Below are 18647 nucleotides of genomic sequence, written 5' to 3'. Positions count from 1 at the left end.
AGGGGTATGCTGCCAAGCCGAGTAAGGTGTTCTCCCAAAACCAAACAACGCACAAAGAGGAGGTTTAGCAAGGGAATGAGACCGGGCGGGTCTAAAAGGAAATAAAAGACTTTGTGCATATTTGGCAAAGGTAAAACACCCAACCGGGCCGGACAGCTACCTAGCCCTCAGGGTGCAACAAATGTGCAACCCAATACCCATAAGGGTAGGGGTATGAAGCCAAGCCGAGTAGGGTGTTCTTCCAAAACCAAAAAGCACACAAAGAGGATTAACGAGGGAATGAGACCGGACGGGTCTCCCAAACAAACAAAGATGGGCTCTAAGCAACCTTATCATTGCCCTTGCAAAGAAGGAAGCAAGGCTAAGACAACTAATTTACCAAATTGGTCTCTAATTAACAAAAGAACAAACTGAGGTGCAATCTCAGAGAGGATTCTACAAATGAGGCCTGCCTCCAAAGGAAGATTGCCTAACGAGACAGAGTATGTCCCCCGGCACAGGTTATAATATCTAAAGAAATCTAACAGAAATCTAAAAGACTGTGCTAGTCTAATCAAAGAGAGAGGAAAATACTACCAGATAATCGCAAATTCCAATCAATTATTATAAAAACAAATCAAATATCAGCAAAATATGATCTACAACTAAAGAGTGCACAATCTGTAATAATAGCAATCATACAATGATAAACAACATTAATTAGTCCAGACCAGCCGCTGGATAGCCTAATAAAGCAAGAAACAACATTAAACACTTCTATGCCCAACCACAAGTACAACTGCCCCGATATGGGGGTGAAATCAGATGATGCTAAAGTAATCATCTGATATCACAAATACACAGGATAATATTCCTACAAACCGCCTTGAAATCAGACAGTACTCATGTCGATAATATCGAATAGAGTAGTCATCTGATTTCCTTCTTCTTATTAAACAATATATTTAAATAAAATTAAACAAATATGATAAGCTTCAAGATAATCTCACCTGAACAGTCCATTTATTATTGTCTTCAGAACCTAACTCAATGCTTAAGGTAAGAAGAGTATTAGAAATATCAAAAGATTATGATAATTCCAATTAGTAAAAATTTCAGTGTATACAGGGGACATCAACTTGTGTAGATTCAAGTGCAAAAAAAACGGTGAGCCACAAAACACAAAGTCGGGCTCCAAGTAACCTTATCATTGCCCAGAGAAGGGTTCTTTTTTTTAAAAAAATGGTAAAAAGAAATCCAAAAGGCTGGATAGGACTACTAAACAAAAGAGGGGAGCGCTACTTGGATTGAGCGAGTCCCCTAAAGATGGGCTTGGGCTATCGCCTTCATCGCCCCTTGCAATGAAAAGTTAGACATCTAAACAGCTAGATCATTCTACAGCTCATGAGAATATCTCACATGCCAACATATGAGACAAATACTATGGAATTAACACATAGTAAGATAGATGTTATCATTAAGAAACGCTGACATCACTATGATACACACTTTCAGTTCAACTGCCATAAATGCATCATGTACTCGGAAGTAAAAGGCCTACCACATGTATATGGCCATTAAAATACCAAAGTAGAAAGACATTATTAATGATGCACCAGCTTTAGAGTGTGATAATAAGCAATAATTTCATGTGCAATAATCATTTGTTCACTTAGACCACAAGAAACCCGACTAATATAAACACTGTTTGGATAAATCTATTCTCCTTCAGGGACAAAATCCAAGTTAGCATAACCCATTGTTATTTAAGATATGTATTAATATTAAGGTTCTTTGAAATATAGCGTCATAGATTTCATATTCCCTCCTCAGTTATATATATAACATTCAAACAAACAGGAGTGCTGGACTGAACTTGCAATGTGTAGCATATGAAATGAAGAGAGAAAACTAACTCATGCAATACTGATTATTAAGAGAAAAAAAAAATGAATTTTATACACCTATTGATACAGACATTAAAGGGGAAAAATGAATTTGTACAACTCCTAATGTACACAATGAAGAGTAGAACTAAACTCGCAGCTTGTTGTGCTAACCGAGAAGAAGGGAGCTGAACTTGTGCAATTTCAAACCACAAGCATGCCAGTATTAATGTTCATTATTACTAGCAAACCCCTGTTTTGACAAGCCACCCCGAATTTACTTCATTCCTTTCGTTTCAGTTTACACAAGTAATATGCTCACAGCAGGATTAACAAATCAAGTAGCCAATGCAATCATTTCCTCACTTAATATTCATATGAAGCTTATTTCAAATCCTGCAACTGTACATTGACATGTAGAGACATTCACAAAAGCATGTATACACTTATTCTCATAGCCATGTGTACCTTCATACACATACCTACACCATGTTACTGTCCTGCTGCATGAGAGAACAGCCATATAGGCTCATTTTCTTCATGCTTCATCTCATTTGTCTACTTCATTTAAGCTTACTGCTCTATTATACAACAGCAAATGGGCAAGGTTCATTCAATCAACTAAATGGGGCTGATTTATGGGCTGAGTTATGGACAAAACAGTGGCTGAATTGTGCTTACGAACAGGGCTGAGTTAGTACAAAACATGGGCTGATTTATGGACTGAATTGTGATAGGACTGGGACAGATTCAGGGGCTGGACTGGACAGAGAATTGGGACAGATTCAGGAATAATAATAAAAAAAATATGAGGGGTTTAACTATTGTAATGAGAGTTCAAAAGAGGTTTGATCAAATAAATTCTTCAAACAAGACTGAAACCACAGGATGATAGAATGCACTTACAACTCTTTGAAGATGAAATTTCTTGGAGTGTATCATGTAACTCAACAGCCATAATGAAAGGTGATATCTCAGCAACCCAAATGCTATTAGAACTATATCTCTTATCAAACAAAGCTATAAAACACGCCTGTCGCAACTTTTACATCGCACCATCCACACAGCTACCCAAGGCATGGTTAGACAAACGAATAGAACAAGCTAAAAATCATGAGTACCAGAAACTAATGGCTACACTAGCATTTCTTCTAAAAAAAAAAACAAATCCATAAGAGGCGGTCCTGCTCACACACGCTCACTCTCATATGCAAAGCTATGGTCAGCAAGAATAATATGAGCATATATATATATAAATCACCATTTACAATCACCATGCCCTGTTATGGATATGAGTATTCCCGGTTCAAATTATTTTTCAACCCAAAGGAGACAACAATTCCAATAACACAACACACCAATTTACTGAGATTAAATTCATTACTTCCTTACAATGAATTGGTCATGAGTAACCAAAATAAAGGAATACAAACATCAAGCAACACACAAGAGTCCAATAGATGACAAAATCTATGGTGAATATTCTACATTTGGACAGTGATATCCAACACAAACGAAACAAGCTACAGATCCTTCCTATGAACCACATCAGTATATTTTCCACCTCTCACCATGATTAGTTTAACTCCCTATCTAGCTCAAACATCGAGAAGAAGTAAAATGCCACCAAGCTGAACTATATCATATTGTTATCTCTTTTTAGAATCAAACCAAACCAAAGAAATTAAAGGGGTCAAGAAATCAAGGAGCCTGCTAAACAACCGATCCAAAGCAAGAGAATAAAATTTAAAAAAAAAAAAAAAAAAAAAAACAAAGCTCATACCTTCGACACTCGCAATGCAGGCAGCCGATGCTCCAAAACTTCCTGTCTTGGGGATGACCAACAATAATTTTGAGTTATCTCTTCTTCGCTTGACACCTCAGTTTCTTTGATTTTTATTTTTATTTTTCTCAATAAAAAAAAATCAGCAGGACCCTCTTGAGAAAATGACAGAGAAATGGGAGAGATTGGTTTGGGTGGAATCTGTCAAAGATAGTGGTGGATTTAGAAATGGAGAAAAGGGGGTTGATGGAGGAGGCCGGTGGTGGAAGAAGGATGGTCGGATTCCGGGCCGGAATCTACGGATTTTACCGGTAGAAAAGGAGTTGGGGTTGAAGGAGATGGATGGGGTTAGAGGTTGATGTGGGTTTGAGATGGGGTATTGGATTGTGCGGAGAAATGGGAATGGGGTGGTGGTTTTGGTGGTTGGAGGAGGTGGCTGTTAGATTGGGTGAGGAAATGTGCCGGTGCCGGATTCCGGCAGAGTTGCCGGAGAAGGAAATTGCAGAGGTGGGTTTTGATGGCTACGGGTGGTGTGGAAATGGGGTTTCTATGTGGGTTGGAGATAAAATGGTGGAGGTGAGGGGTTGGGAGTGGTTGAAATGGGTCCTTGAGGAGAAAACGAAATGGGTTTCTAGAGGGGGTTTGATCGGATTTAATGGAGGTGGCCGGCCGGAGTTGCAGAAATGGGTTTTCAAAGCTTGAAAGACAGAGATGGTGATGGCTGAGGAGATGGGTTTGTGGAGGAGGTGGCGGTTCGGTTGGTGGAGATTGAGGTTGTGAAGGTGGAAGGTGGTGGCTGTGAGGACCTTGCCGGATTCCGGCAAACCTACCGGAGAAGATGGGTGGCGGATTGGAAGAACAGAAGAAGAAGAAGAATGAATGAATGGTGGTGTTGACCAATGGTAGAGGGGAGAAGATGGCGGGGCCGGAGTAGATGGCCGGAGTAGATGGCCGGAGAAGGAGATGGTGGCTCGGTGGTGGGTTTGCAGAAATAGGGGTAGGGAAGAAGTAGAAGAGGATGGCCGGTGGTGGAAATGAACGGCAATGGAGCTGGGGAGGCCGGAGTTCCGGCGAGACACCGGAGAAGATGGAGAGATGGGTAATGGGTTTGGATTTTAGGGATTTCTCTTCTCTTCTCTCTGCTTTCGCTCTTCCCTCTCTCTGCTATTTCTACGAAAATGAGCTTTTTTCCTCTTTGCTTTGATGGCTTCTTTTTTTTATACAAAAGAAAAGACGTAATTAAACACACCCCTTTTCTACCTGGACAACCACCTCTAGTGTAATTTTTAACAATTTTTTAACTGGCAGGGGGTGCACAAGAAGAAAACGAGAAACGATATATTTGATACCCCCAAACCTTCCAGGACACCCCCCTTGGCAAATTTAGGACAACTATTATTCCGCAAGAGGCGGCCCAAGCAGAAAACAGGGGGAAAAAATTTGCAAAAAATATCTTCTTTGAAAAAATGATCTCAACCGTTAAAATCACCTTTTCACTCAATGGCTGAGATCAAAAGAAACCTAACCAACTAAGATTCCCTCTAACTAATCATAGCCCTAATCACTCACTAACCTAGCTTAGGGCTTAATGGCGACTTGGAGAAGAAGAAAAGCATCTTTGCAAATTACGAAATTGCCCTGGTTCAGGATAATACACCCCTCAATTAAGTTGTACACTAATCTGCGCACCCACATATCCTCCTGGACAGCCCACAATGGCTAATTTGAACTGGTTTTTCGGATTTCAGCACAACCCCCTTTTCTGGCTAAATTGCCACCCTTCTGAACTTGTACCACAACATCGTCTTGGCTCGTTCGCTAGGCAAACGGGCTCGGATCGCGACGAAATTTTGCAGGGATCCTGGTGGGACCCTAAGCTAACCTAGGGCACAATTTGGGACCTTAAAACACTAGCTTATTAGGGTAATTATTTAAAACAAAACATAAAAGGGTTCGGTCAAAATGGGGTGTCTACAGATGCCCCTCTTTGTCAGAGTGTGCTTGTCACACGAATGGCAAAGCCGATAAGACAACACATTTTGGCCGACCTGGCTTCAACAGATTAAATTTTGGATTTTTGGTTTTGAAAAAGATTTACACAAAAGCAAATTGGCGAAACAGCTTTTCGCCGGACTCTAACTATGCAAGTGTACTTGTGAGATAGTCCCTCACCGACTCTTGACTCGGTGTTCGCATCAAAGATTGAAGATTTTGATTGATAAACTAAACCAGGAATCTCTTGACTAATTATTGGGTGGTAAAAAGAACATTTGAGAAGGCTCAAAACCGGATTATGAAATTACCAAAACGGGTAAAGAAGTATTTGAGAAAACTCAAACTATCAATACCGGAATACAAAGACGGGTAAGGAATGTTTGAGAAGACTCAAATTTTCAATACCGGATTACAAGACGGGTAGAGAATATTTGAGAAGACTCAAATTTTCAATACCGGATTTCAAAACGGGTAAAGAATGTTTGAGAAGACTCAAACTTTCAATACCGGATTACAAGACGGGTAGAGAATATTTGAGAAGACTCAAATTTTCAATACCGGATTTCAAAACGGGTAAGGAATGTTTGAGAAGACTCAAACTTTCAATACCGGAGAGGATGATGATACATCGAGTTTTTATCCTGGAATCGAGAGCCAGATCATTCAAAACGGGTAAAGATTATTTGAGAAGACTCAAACTTTCGATACCGGATTACAAAGACAGGTAAAGAATGTTTGAGAAGACCCAAACTTTCAATACCGGATTACAAGACGGGTAGAGAATATTTGAGAAGACTCAAATTTTCAATACCGGATTTCAAGACGGGTAGAGAATTTTTGAGAAGACTCAAATTTTCAATACCGGATTTCAAGACGGGTAGAGAATGTTTGAGAAGACTCAAACTTTCAATACCGGATTACAAGACGGGTAGAGAATGTTTGAGAAGACTCAAACTTTCAATACCGGATTACAAGACGGGTAGAGAATGTTTGAGAACACTCAAACTTTCAATACCGGATTACAAGACGGGTAGAGAATGTTTGAGAAGACTCAAACTTTCAATACCGGATTATAAGACGGGTAGAGAATATTTGAAAAGACTCAAATTTTCAATACCGGATAGGAGGGATGATATTTCAAGCTTTTTATTCTAAAAAAGACGGTCAGGTCGCTCCTAACATAACCTCTTAGAGATCAGAGGGGAGGAAAGATAGTTAAAACATAGCACAACTGGAATAGATCTGGAAATCATAACCTTTACCACAGGTATAACTCAAAGGCACTTGACGAAATCTCGCGGGCATTGGCCCCCTTTAAACAAATAAACCAAAACTCTGCCTATATTTTGAAAAATGCAAAACTCAATTTTAAATTCCAACGAGGATTGGATTTTTCTGAAGAAACTGATCAAGGAGCCTAGCTCGAAAAGGGATGTTCGAGCTTCTCTTATCTTTATTTGACAAGAATAGCCATCTTAACCCTAAAGTTTTGTTCGACGTCTTTTATGACTTGGGAAACCAAGTCATAAAAGATGCCCCTAGTACGATTTTATTTCCATTACAAGATTCAAAAGAGAGCCAAACGCAAGGGTTCAACTAAAGGCTTTCATTTCAAAGAAATGCCTGAGGCTACAAAGCTTTTGCAAATACAGGAAAATGGGTTCTGCTCGAAGCATTCTTCCTCCTGCACTTCGTGATAACATTCCGAGTAAACTTGAAAAATTGCCCCTTCTGAACTCTGCTCTGTTCGGCTCTGTCCGCAGGAGATGCAACTTCTTGCTTTTAAAGTTTATCGCCCCAGCCCCAAGAGAAGTAAAGGCTAAACTTGACCTTAAAGACCTGACTTTGACCTGACAATGAAAGATTCTGACACACGATAAACGAGACTTTGACAGATGACTGACGAAAACTTTGATAAATGCACAACATAGACTCTAAAAGAGACTGAATCTGCTTCTTAATTTGATAAATGTTTAAGGTGGTAACAGTCTACCGCTCTTAGGATCTTTTGAATACCGCATCTAAAAGTGTTTCAATCCTCTTTTCGGTATTTCAGTCATGGTTATTACCTCCTTTGGATTACTTAGTTTTAACCACTTTAAATTGAAGAAGTATCGAAAGAAATTATGCTGGAGCTTACTCAGACTCTGAAGTAATGCCCAAAACGGAAGCACAATCGGCTTTCAAAAGCCATCCTTCGTGAAATCCCTGCCATACTGAATTGCCCCTTTTAGGGTTTCGATTCAGCGGACCGCACGCCTTAATTTTTGCCTGGATTGTCTGCCCTTGCAGCTTTTTCCATCCAGCAGGCTCAGCACCCTGATTTTTGCCTAAGCCGCCCTTTCGGGTTTTCAACTTAGCGGGTGAATGACCCTAACTTTTGCCTAGACCGCCCTTGCGGGTTTTCAGTCTAGCGGGTCCAAGACTCCATCATTCTTTCACTTTTTTTTTTTTTTTTTTTTTTTTTTTTTACAAACCTGGGCCAATAACACCAGAAGGACTTTTAGGTAGGCCCGGGTTCAAACAGGCTAACATTTGGTAAGTTTTGAGCAATTAGACCGAATCTGGACTATCCAGACTGCCTACGTATCCCCAAAAAAAATGGGAATCAGGTCCCGCGTAGTTCGAGGTTAATATCTTTTATGACGAAAGTCATAAAAGATGCCACTGGTTTAAGTTTGATAAGGAGGTTTTGCTTTTGGCTCAAAGGAGTTTAGCAAAAAGGGTTTTCATTTTTTATATCTGGGTTATTGGCTTAAAAAGCTCAAGTCGTCCAAAGATGGCCCTCTAGTGTTTTTAGGCGTAATATTTCTTTAACTGATCCAGGTTTGTAGGTTCTGTTAATTTTTCTCCATTTTCATTGAGGAGTCTTACGGCTTTTCCCGGCAGGACTTCATCGACAATATAAGGACCAGACCAATTTGGACGAAACTTCCCTCTCGGATCAAATACCGGTGCCCTATAGGACTTCAAGACAAGATCCCCTGGTGTCAAATCTCGGACACGAACCTTCTTATTGAACGCCCTTTCAATCCGCCTTTGATACCCCTGGATATGATACAGAGCTCGTAGCCTCTTCTCATCTATCATCTGCAGCTCCTGATGCCTGGCCTTCACCCATTCAGATTCCGGCAAGCTTGCCTCTATCATCACTCTTAGAGATGGAATTCTAAGTTCAACAGGCAAAACTGCTTCCATTCCATACACTAAAGAATACGGAGTGACACCTGTAGAAGATCTGATCGATGTCCTGTAAGCCCACAAAGCATAAGGAAGCTTGTTTGACCAGTCTTTGTAAGTCTCTGTCATCTTACTGATGATTACCTTGATGTTCTTGTTTGCTGCTTCAACGGCTCCATTCGTCTGCGGCCTATAAGGAGACGACTTGTGATGCTTTATTTTAAACTCTACACACAAGTGCGCTACTTCCTTCTTGAAGTGAGAACCATTATCCGAGATTAACTCATGAGGTACTCCATATCTGCAAATAATGTTGGCACGGATGAACTTTGCGACTGTATTCGAAGTAATGGAAGCATACGAAGCGGCTTCAATCCATTTCGTAAAGTAATCAATTGCGACCAAAATGTATTCATGCCCGCTCGAAGACTTTGGATGAACCTTCCCAATTATGTCAATTCCCCATACTGAAAACGGCCATGGAGAAGTCATGGAGTGCAACTCCGAAGGAGGTACATGAATAAGATTAGCATAGACTTGACACTTATGGCATTTCTTCACAAATGCGAAGCAGTCTGCTTCCATTGTGGGCCAATAGAATCCAAGTCTCAAAATCTTTCTTGACAACATTTTCCCATTCATATGAGGTCCACAAACTCCCTCATGGGTCTGCTCGATAAGCTCAACTGCTTTGTCTTCATCAACACACAAAAGCTGGATCCCATCAAAAGATCTGCGATATAACTGACCACCACAAATAACAAAATTGGCAGCTAATTTCTGAAGGGTTTTGCGCTCTTTCCCAGAAGCCCCAGGTGGATGCCCTTCACCGGATATGAGATTCCTGATGTCTGTATACCAGGGCTTTCCATCTGGACACCTAGCTGCTATTTCGATAACGTTCACATGCGATGGTTCCCATTGCAATCGCACTGTAAGCGGCTGGACCTCCATTGCTGCTGAAATGTCTAACATAGAAGCCAGTGTGGCCAAAGCATCAGCAAAATGATTCTTTGTTCTGTACAAGTGAGTAAATGTAATACTCCTGAACTTCTGGACCAAAGATTCGAGATATGCATTATACGGGATCAATCTATCTTCCCGAGTCTTCCATTTTCCATTAGTCTGGTAAATGATCAAGATGGAATCTCCAAACACATCAATGTCTTGAATCTGCAAAGCTAAGGCTGCCTCCAGTCCGGCAATACAAGCTTCATACTCCGCCATGTTGTTGGTGCACTCAAACTGCAACTTGATAGATATAGGAATATACTCCTTCTGAGGGGATACGAGTACTGCTCCTATTCCTTGACCCTGGTTATTGACTGCACCATCAAAATACATTGTCCATCTGGTATTCGGAGTATCCTCTTCAACATCCATAATCTCTTCGTCAGGAAATTCAGCCTTCAGGAATGCGTTCTCTTCCACAGGTGAATCAGCTAACTGCTCTGCAATGACCCGCCCTTTAACAGATTTCTGAGTGACATAAGTAATGTCGAACTCAGATAACAATAACAGCCACCTTGCGGTTCTTCCCGTAAGAGCAGGCTTCTCAAACAAATACTTCAACGGATCCATCCGTGAAAGCAGAAGTACCTTGCTTGATAACAAATAATGTCTGAGTCTCTGAGTTGCCCAAACTAATGCTAGACAGGTCTTCTCCAAGATTGTATACTTCACTTCGTATTCTAGCATCTTCTTGCTGATGTAGTATACAGGCCTCTCCTTCTTAGACCCTGAATCTTGCTGAGCAAGCATACAACCCATCGCTGTATCCGTGATGGATAAATACAACAACAATGGCTGACCCAGGATGACAGGGGATAAAACAGGAGGTAAGGACAAACACTGCTTGATTTTTTCAAAAGCCACCTGGCATTCTTCGGTCCATTTCTTCGATGAATTCTTCTTTAGAAGCTTGAAAATAGGCTCACAGGTCATAGTTAGATGAGCTATAAACCGTCTCAGATACTGAACTTTTCCGAGAAAGCCTCGGATCTGCTTTTCGGTCTTCGGCGGTTCCATCTCCTGGATCGCTTTGATTTTCTGAGGATCTACTTCAATTCCCCTTTCGCTCACCATGAATCCCAGTAGCTTTCCTGAAGTAACCCCGAATACACACTTGCTAGGGTTCAGACGAAGCTGATACTGTCTGATTCTTTCAAAGAATTTTCTTAAAGAGACAGTATGCTCCGGCCGAGTCTTTCCTTTGACGATCATATCATCTACATAGACTTCGACTTCTTTGTGGATCATATCATGAAGAAGAGCAGTTGCAGCTCTCTGATAAGTAGCGCCCGCATTCTTCAACCCAAAAGGCATTACTCTGTAACAGTAAGTTCCCCACTGAGTAGTAAACGCTGTCTTGATCATATCCTCCGGCGCCATCTTAATCTGATTGTATCCCGAAAACCCATCCATAAAAGATAACAGAGCATGACCAGCTGTATTGTCCACCAGAAGATCAATGTTCGGAAGCGGGAAATCGTCCTTCGGACTCGCCTTGTTGAGGTCCCTGAAGTCCACACACATCCTGACCTTCCCGTCCTTTTTGGGCACCGGCACTATATTCGCTAGCCATTCTGGATATTCAACAACTTGAATGAATTTTACTTCCAATAGCTTTTTAATTTCATCATGAACTTTTAACTCCCATTCTGTTTTAAGTTTTCGGAGTTTTTGCTTTTTTGGCTTCGCGCCAGGGATTAAAGGCAACCGATGCTGGACAATGTCTTCGCTCAATCCCGGCATGTCATCATAAGACCAAGCAAAAACCTCCTTGAACTCCTTAAGTAAAGTGATTAATTCCTCACGCTCTTCGGGAGATAAAGTTTTGCCAATTCGTATTTCCCGAATTAAGGTTTCGTCACCAACATTTACGGTTTCAATTTCCTCTTCAAGCGGTCTTGCTCGGCGACTCTCCTCTTGTTGAATCATATGTTTGATTTCAAGGGGAGTTTCGTCGGCATCCTCATCAGAGGGGGAATATTGATCATCATTATTAATATTATCAGTTTTAAGAGCAGAATCAGTACTTGAAATGGAAACAGGAGAAACAGAGACAGGAATGTATGTAAAAGAGTCTTTCATTTCATTCATAGTATTGGTTACATCAAGAATGGAATAGCCCACAGCAGGCATTGTATTGGACTCTAACGATGTATTCACAGACTCAACAGACAACTCAACATTGAACTCAGCCAACTCTGGCATATGTGCAGTTGAAGAAATAAACTCATCATCTAAAGTACTCTTGGACTCGACCTTATTAGAAAGAGACTTGTCACCGACTCCGGAACCAGATCCAACTTCTACAGTACCTGCATCAAAAGAATCGTTAGAATAAACAAACTCAATATCAGACTGGGAAGTAGATGTATACTTAGACACTACTGACTCTTTTGAGGAAACGGGACTATACTGAAAGACTACTCGAGGTAAAACCTGGGAGGTCCAGTTGGTCAAGGGTCCCTCGGCTGGGGTGATTAACTCTGCGGGGTTCAAAATGAATGCATCTCTGCCTATCACTGCCACCTCTGACGCTTCGGTCTCACTGCTGACCACTGCTGCCACTGGATATTCGATCTGAAACATGCCATTCAGACAGCCCGGCTCTAAAACATCGGCCCAATCAGTTTTCGGTGCTGCCTCAGTAATCTGCGCATTCATTGGCGCTTCTGATAACTCTAGGTTAAAGAAAATTTCGAAACCTGGAAACCTCTGCCCTGTCACATCATCGGTCCACGGCTCAGCAAACCCGCAAAATGGAAAATCTGCCCCCTCTTTTCTGAAAATGCCATTTCTGATCAGACTGATTGGCCCCATAGGCAATTCTAAACCCCGGCGGCGGCACTCGGCCCATTTCAGCATGTATCTTTTCATTTCCTTGACCTCCTGCTCGGTCGGCTTATATCCCAAGCCAAAGAGACCATTGAAAGTTCTAAGCACAGGCCACTCAGTAGGGCCTTGATGATATTTGCCCAGCCCTGCGCCTGGAATATAACCCTGTTTACGGATCATCCTGACCACATTCGAGTTGGTGCTAGTCAAGAAGAAAACTTCTTCGCCCATGGCTTCTTTCATGGATATAACCGACACCTCCAGAGAAAACCCTGTCAAACTGACATCGGCTTCCTTCCCAACTACGAGCTCCTGCGAAATTTGTCCAATTTCTAAATCTGGATCACCCTTCACAGTCACTACCCTGTTGTTATGAACAAACTTCAACTTTTGATGAAGGGTAGAAGGGATAACTCCGACCTTATGCAGCCAAGGTCGACCCAATAACAGCAAGAAAGAAGCTTTAATGTCCAATACTTGAAATTCGATGTCAAAGTCTTCTCCTCCAATCTGAATTTCAGTGGCCAGGGTTCCGATGACATCTCGCCGGGTGCCATCATATGCTAATATACCCTGCTCTGAGGGAATAAAATCTCCAGGTCCAAAGCCCAAAGTCGCAGCAGTACTCAGAGGACAGATATTCAGAGCGGACCCATTGTCGACCAGTACTTCGGGTACCCTTTTCTTGTTGCAGATCACGGTAATTTTGAGTGAACGGGCATGGTCACTCCCTTCAGGAGGTAAATCATCGTCTGTGAAAGATATTACCCTGGAAATCCTAGTTACAGCGACTAGGCTTACCAACTCATCGGGAGTGATCTCAGTTGGCACCTGAGCAGCATTCAACTCTTTGAGTACAACCTTCCTGTGCTTAGACGAAGACATAAGTAGGCCCCAAATAGAAACGTTTGCTTGGGTCTTCTTCAACTGCTTCAACAGATTATCTTCTTCTTCATCTGCACTCGGCCTACTCTGCCCCTGATTCTCGGCTGCTCTCACTGCTTCTGCGGGGTTTTCTGCTCTCAATTCTGCGGGCTTAAACACTCGGCCACCTCGGGTAACATGACGAAGCTCGTCACACTGATCTTCTAACAGAAGCAAATCATCTGCATCCATTCTCAGAACATACGGAGCTACAATTGCCTCCTCTTCTTCAAAATCACTCATCCTTAGAACATAAGGCGTTTCCTTTTCTACCTCAACATCCTCACATCGAAGGACGCATGGAGAGGATGTCTCTGCCAAACTGGTGCTCCCCCTCCAGAGGGCATAAGACCTTTCCCTTTCCATCTCCTCGATCTCTTCAGGATCAAATCTTAGAATATAAGGTTCATCAGGAGTGATTGCGCAAATGAGAATGGATGGATCAAGAACCGGCTCCTCGACAAAAATGGCATTCGCTACAGGAGGAGGAATTGCACGATGATTGGGAAGGGGATTCCGCGTTACATTGGGCCTTTCCACCTCAAGCTTTCCGTTCTCTAACATAGTCTGGAGCGCATGCTTTAAGGCCAGACATCTTTCAGTGAGGTGACCCGAATTTCTGTGGTATTCACAATACTGGTCTGCTCTCCAATATGGGGGTAACGGGTTAGGTACTGGCCTAATATCAGGTAGTCTGATTTTCTTATCCCTAATCAACTTTTTCAGAATCAGAGGTAAAGGGTACGGTAAGGGATCAAAGTGCCTCTGAGGTTTCTGCTCTACCGGGGCTGGCGCTGGTCTCGCCACCTCTGTTACAGTCCTGGCCGCTGGGCGAACATGGTTTACGTGGTCAACTTCTTTCTGTACGACCACGGGTCTCTTTCCTTCCTTGATGTCTGATGGAAGTCTGGCCCTCAGACCCTTAGCTATTGCATCCTCAGTCCTCATCCCAGTCTTAATCAGATGGTCAAAATCGGTGTAATGCTGAGGGGACATAAAATGAAAATACTGCGGCGACAAACCCTTGATCACCAACTTGATCTGATCTTCTTCTGATAGCCTCTCGCTCAGCTGGGCAGACTTTCGACGCCAACGACGGATGAAAAAGGTAAAGGTCTCCAGAGGACCTTGCTTTAACTGTTTGAGATCCCTCTTGGTAACCTCTATCCCTTCTTCCATAGAAAACTGCTCTACAAATTTGTTGGAGATGCTTTGTAAGGTCTGCACCTCTTCAGGTTTACGACGCAGAAACCACTTCTTCGCCACCCCAGTAAGAGACATTGGAAAGACCCTGGCCATTTGCTCAGGAGATAGCCCACACTGCTGCGACATCTCAATAAACCACCTCATATGATTCCGGGGACATCCAGTCCCATCATATTTGTCATAATCGGGGGTTTTGAATTTAGGGGGCAAGGTGACTCCCGGAGACATTATCAGCTCAGATATATCGAACTGCTTTGGGCCTTGATGCTTCAAGCTTTCCATTTCTTTTGTCAGCTTCTCCAATTGATCAGCTACCTGTTTTTCCTTATTATACTGGGCCACATTTGGAATGCAATATTCTGCAGCGTACTGCCCTTCTTCTAGGTCGACGTCTACTGGTGAAATGAAAGGGTGGTTCAAATTTGCAGGGCTCGGATTTGCCGGTATACCGGGAGGGGGTTGAACCGCAGGTGCTCTAGAAGTGGAGACCTTTTCATTAGACTGGGCTTTCATTTGGGCCATCTCCTCTTTCATAAAGGTCATATCCCGGGTAAGATTCACCATCATCTCTTGAATTTTAGCTAACGCATCATTGGGTTCAGCCATTTGGACAGACTCTAGGGATTCAGATGATTCAGATAAAGAGGATGCAGATTGTTCGGGTAAGGTTAGCGGTTCAAATTGACGAATGAGTCTAGACGTGGTTGACTGTCTAGACCACGCAGGTTGACTGACACCTGAGGGAGCGATGTTTGCTCGATTTTAGAACCCTGAATTGGAAATTAACATACTACATTAAAACGATAAGCATTGAGATAAAGTATTCTGTACCAAATAAGATAAGAGAAATACATAAATGCTATTCCATTGATCAATAGTCAAAATGTAGTTACAATCAAAACATTAGTCTTTGTTAACAATTGGATGAAAGTAACCATTTACAATGAAATTTGAAGAAATTAAAATGACAATTTCATGAAAATGAATCTTCATAGCTCTTCGATCCGAGCTCTCTTGCCCACGAGCTTTCCTGGCAACTCCCCACATCGGACCTTAGATGTTAAGGCAAATCTCTTCTCTACGACCTTGTTTCTCCAAGCAGCCACAATGGTATTGATGAGATCAGGAGATAACTTTTCGCAAGGAGGAGGTGTTACATTTCCGGGAGGACATGGGCGTCCCGTGATCTGATGAAGTAAACGGATTGGTGCATAAAAGGTTGACTTTTCTAGACCCATGAGATACACAAATGGATATGGGTAAGTGCTGGTGATAACGTGTAAACACGGATGACTCACACAACAAAACTGACTTTTCTCCACATGCTGTAACCAATTATACCACTCATCAATGGATTGCGGTTGGTTGGCCATTGGTTGCCAGGACGGGAAATTTTTCAGGGTGTACTTGTCGCGGCCTTGTGGCTGGAGAATAGTGAGTTTTTCACAAAGCCATACGTATAACAATTTGACACACCCATAGAAACTATTCTGAACCTTTTGATGATCAATACGGTCTAGTCCAGAAAAGGTTTCTGCTAGCATAATAGGAACAGGATTCCTTCCTTTGCTAATTTGGTCTACCACACCAAGCAAAGCCAACGGGGCGGCACGGGAGTCTCCACGAATGACATGACGTGCAAGAACTCCAAAGATTAAAGCGTTACGCCGACAAGTATGAAAATGAGAGTTAGCAGGGTCAATGCTCTTGGAAAAAAGTTTAATGAGATCATAAACTTCCACGTATGTGCCCTTGAAACAAGGTAGAGCATCAATAGTATCATTTTTGAATAGCTCACAGAAGAGAGAATGGGAGTCCATACTTGAAGGTCGAATCCAAAGTCCTTCAGGTGGGATTTCTAACAGAGCGCACCAGTCTTCGAAGATCGGACAGAATTCGAAAGAACCAAATCGAAAAACATGAAGGGTGGGATCCCAGAATTTTGCAGCTGCTTGGAGAAATTTCCAATTCACATCGGATACGCTCAAATGATTGAATGTGCTTATAAATCGATCAATCATGCTCCTTTCACACTCACGCGGGAGAGCTTTGGTAAGATCACTAATCCAATCCTTCAATACGCTATTCGACATGATTAAACCTAACATAGAGATAGGATAAGATTATTAGAAAACAAAGATAACCTGGTATAAATAAATGACAAGGATAAATTTAACGATTAATCACATGGGAAGGATAAAATTGATGACACAGAATTTTTCATCACTGATCAAGGATGATCAGCAAATCAGAGAGGTAGACCATGGCCACAAAATGACAGAAGTAGGTCATAGACCAGATCTAAATCTGATGATGGATACCAACGACTATTCGATTAATACGATGAAAAATGATAGACCGTGGTCATAAAGACAGCAGACAAGCCATCAACCAGATCTAAGACACCACGAGCAGACAAACAAGGATCTAATCCTACTGAGTAATATACACATAAGATGAATTTACGATACAACCAAAGAATGGATACGTAACCAAAGGGTGGCCAATAAATTGTGACCACGAGAATGACCTGTACAGGCCACTAACCTAGTGGAACTGAAGGGGATGCAAACACGACTGATCAAACCAGAAGCTTTTCACTAGGAACGGGCTTTAAGCTAATCGAGGCTATGCACGGGAATCGAAACAAGGTAAACTGACTCTTAAGAATAGCAGCCATGCTCAAAAATATTTTGCGAAAAATTCAGCAGCATAACGGCTAGACAAGAGAGTCAAGATAAGGTAAAGTCATGGTTTAACTAATTCTAAAGGATAGCGGTCATGCTCAAAATATCCTGGGCAAAATTCGGCAGCATGACGACGCTAGACAAGAAAGTCTCATGGTTTTCCTAACTCTAAGAAATAGCGGCCATGCTCAACATATACTAGATAAAATTCGGCAGCATAACGGCTACACAAGGGATCCCCACGGCTCAATCAAAGATGTACGAATAATGGTGGTAAGACAAGCTCGAATTATGGTTACCAAACAAAGGTGACCAAATGAAGGACCGACCGAAGGTGAGAACATATGACAACGGGTCAAATCCTATAAATAACAGATCGAATGACAGATCATGGCCGAGGTAATGGCAAGCAAAAGCCACTGACTAGATCTAGATCTGAATAAAGAATAGATATAACCAATTGAAAAGAATAAGGAACTCTAACTAAGAGGAGAACCCTAATACATATAATCAGTATATATATATATATATATATATATATATATATATATACACACACATATATCCTAACCAGGGGCACCAGCCCTAATTCTAATCTAGCGGAGTCAAGGAAGTCTCGACTCAAGACAGACTGATGAGTGTACTGGGACCGTGTTGTAGCCATATAAAATGAGCTACCCTAGTCTACTAATGGGACAAAGTTCCTAACTCTAGGCTCCACATGTGTGAGCAACACATGTTCAACCCCATATGAATGCAATATACATATATAAACACGGGTACTTCCTAGTTGGATTTCACTAAGTCAATACGTACATACATAATATATAAAACAAAGTAGGGCTCCGGACTCAATCTAATGGGTACTATGCGTATGAACCATACTTAATATGTATAACTCAAGTGCACCGAGTGTTATACATAGTATGCTTCATTGCTCATCGGCTGCTGTAAACACAAGTGCACCGAGTGTTTACGGCTGCAGCGCTGGCGCATAGCTTGGAAATAGATTCAACAGTACCATCAGGGTGAAGACATCCCAGTCGGGTACGCATCGAATCTATCCCGTGGAGCCAAGAAGGAAAAACAATGAAATAAATAACAAAATATGATAATGCATGATGTGTAGTGTGTGAATCCCTCGTTTTAATTACGCACCTGTCT

At 41.9% G+C, this 18647-nt stretch overlaps 1 protein-coding gene across 1 annotated transcript; it reads right to left on the bottom strand.

Moving 5' to 3' along the window:
• Window positions 1-6901: 6901 nt before the first annotated feature.
• LOC143853834 (uncharacterized) lies at window positions 6902-15402 on the bottom strand. Its single transcript, XM_077363551.1, has 6 exons — window positions 11862-15402; window positions 11329-11408; window positions 11152-11220; window positions 10070-10572; window positions 9481-9841; window positions 6902-6982 (listed from the first exon to the last, which is right to left on the bottom strand). The coding sequence occupies exons 1-6, from the start codon at window positions 15400-15402 to the stop codon at window positions 6902-6904; spliced, it is 4635 nt and encodes a 1544-aa protein (XP_077219666.1).
• Window positions 15403-18647: the final 3245 nt, after the last annotated feature.

This window comes from Tasmannia lanceolata, unplaced genomic scaffold (genome assembly GCF_043159265.1).
Source record: "Tasmannia lanceolata isolate RefF3 unplaced genomic scaffold, GAP_Taslan_0.1 ptg000020l, whole genome shotgun sequence".
NCBI classification, from domain to species: Eukaryota; Viridiplantae; Streptophyta; class Magnoliopsida; order Canellales; family Winteraceae; genus Tasmannia; species Tasmannia lanceolata.
This window is presented reverse-complemented; position numbering and strand designations above follow the sequence as displayed.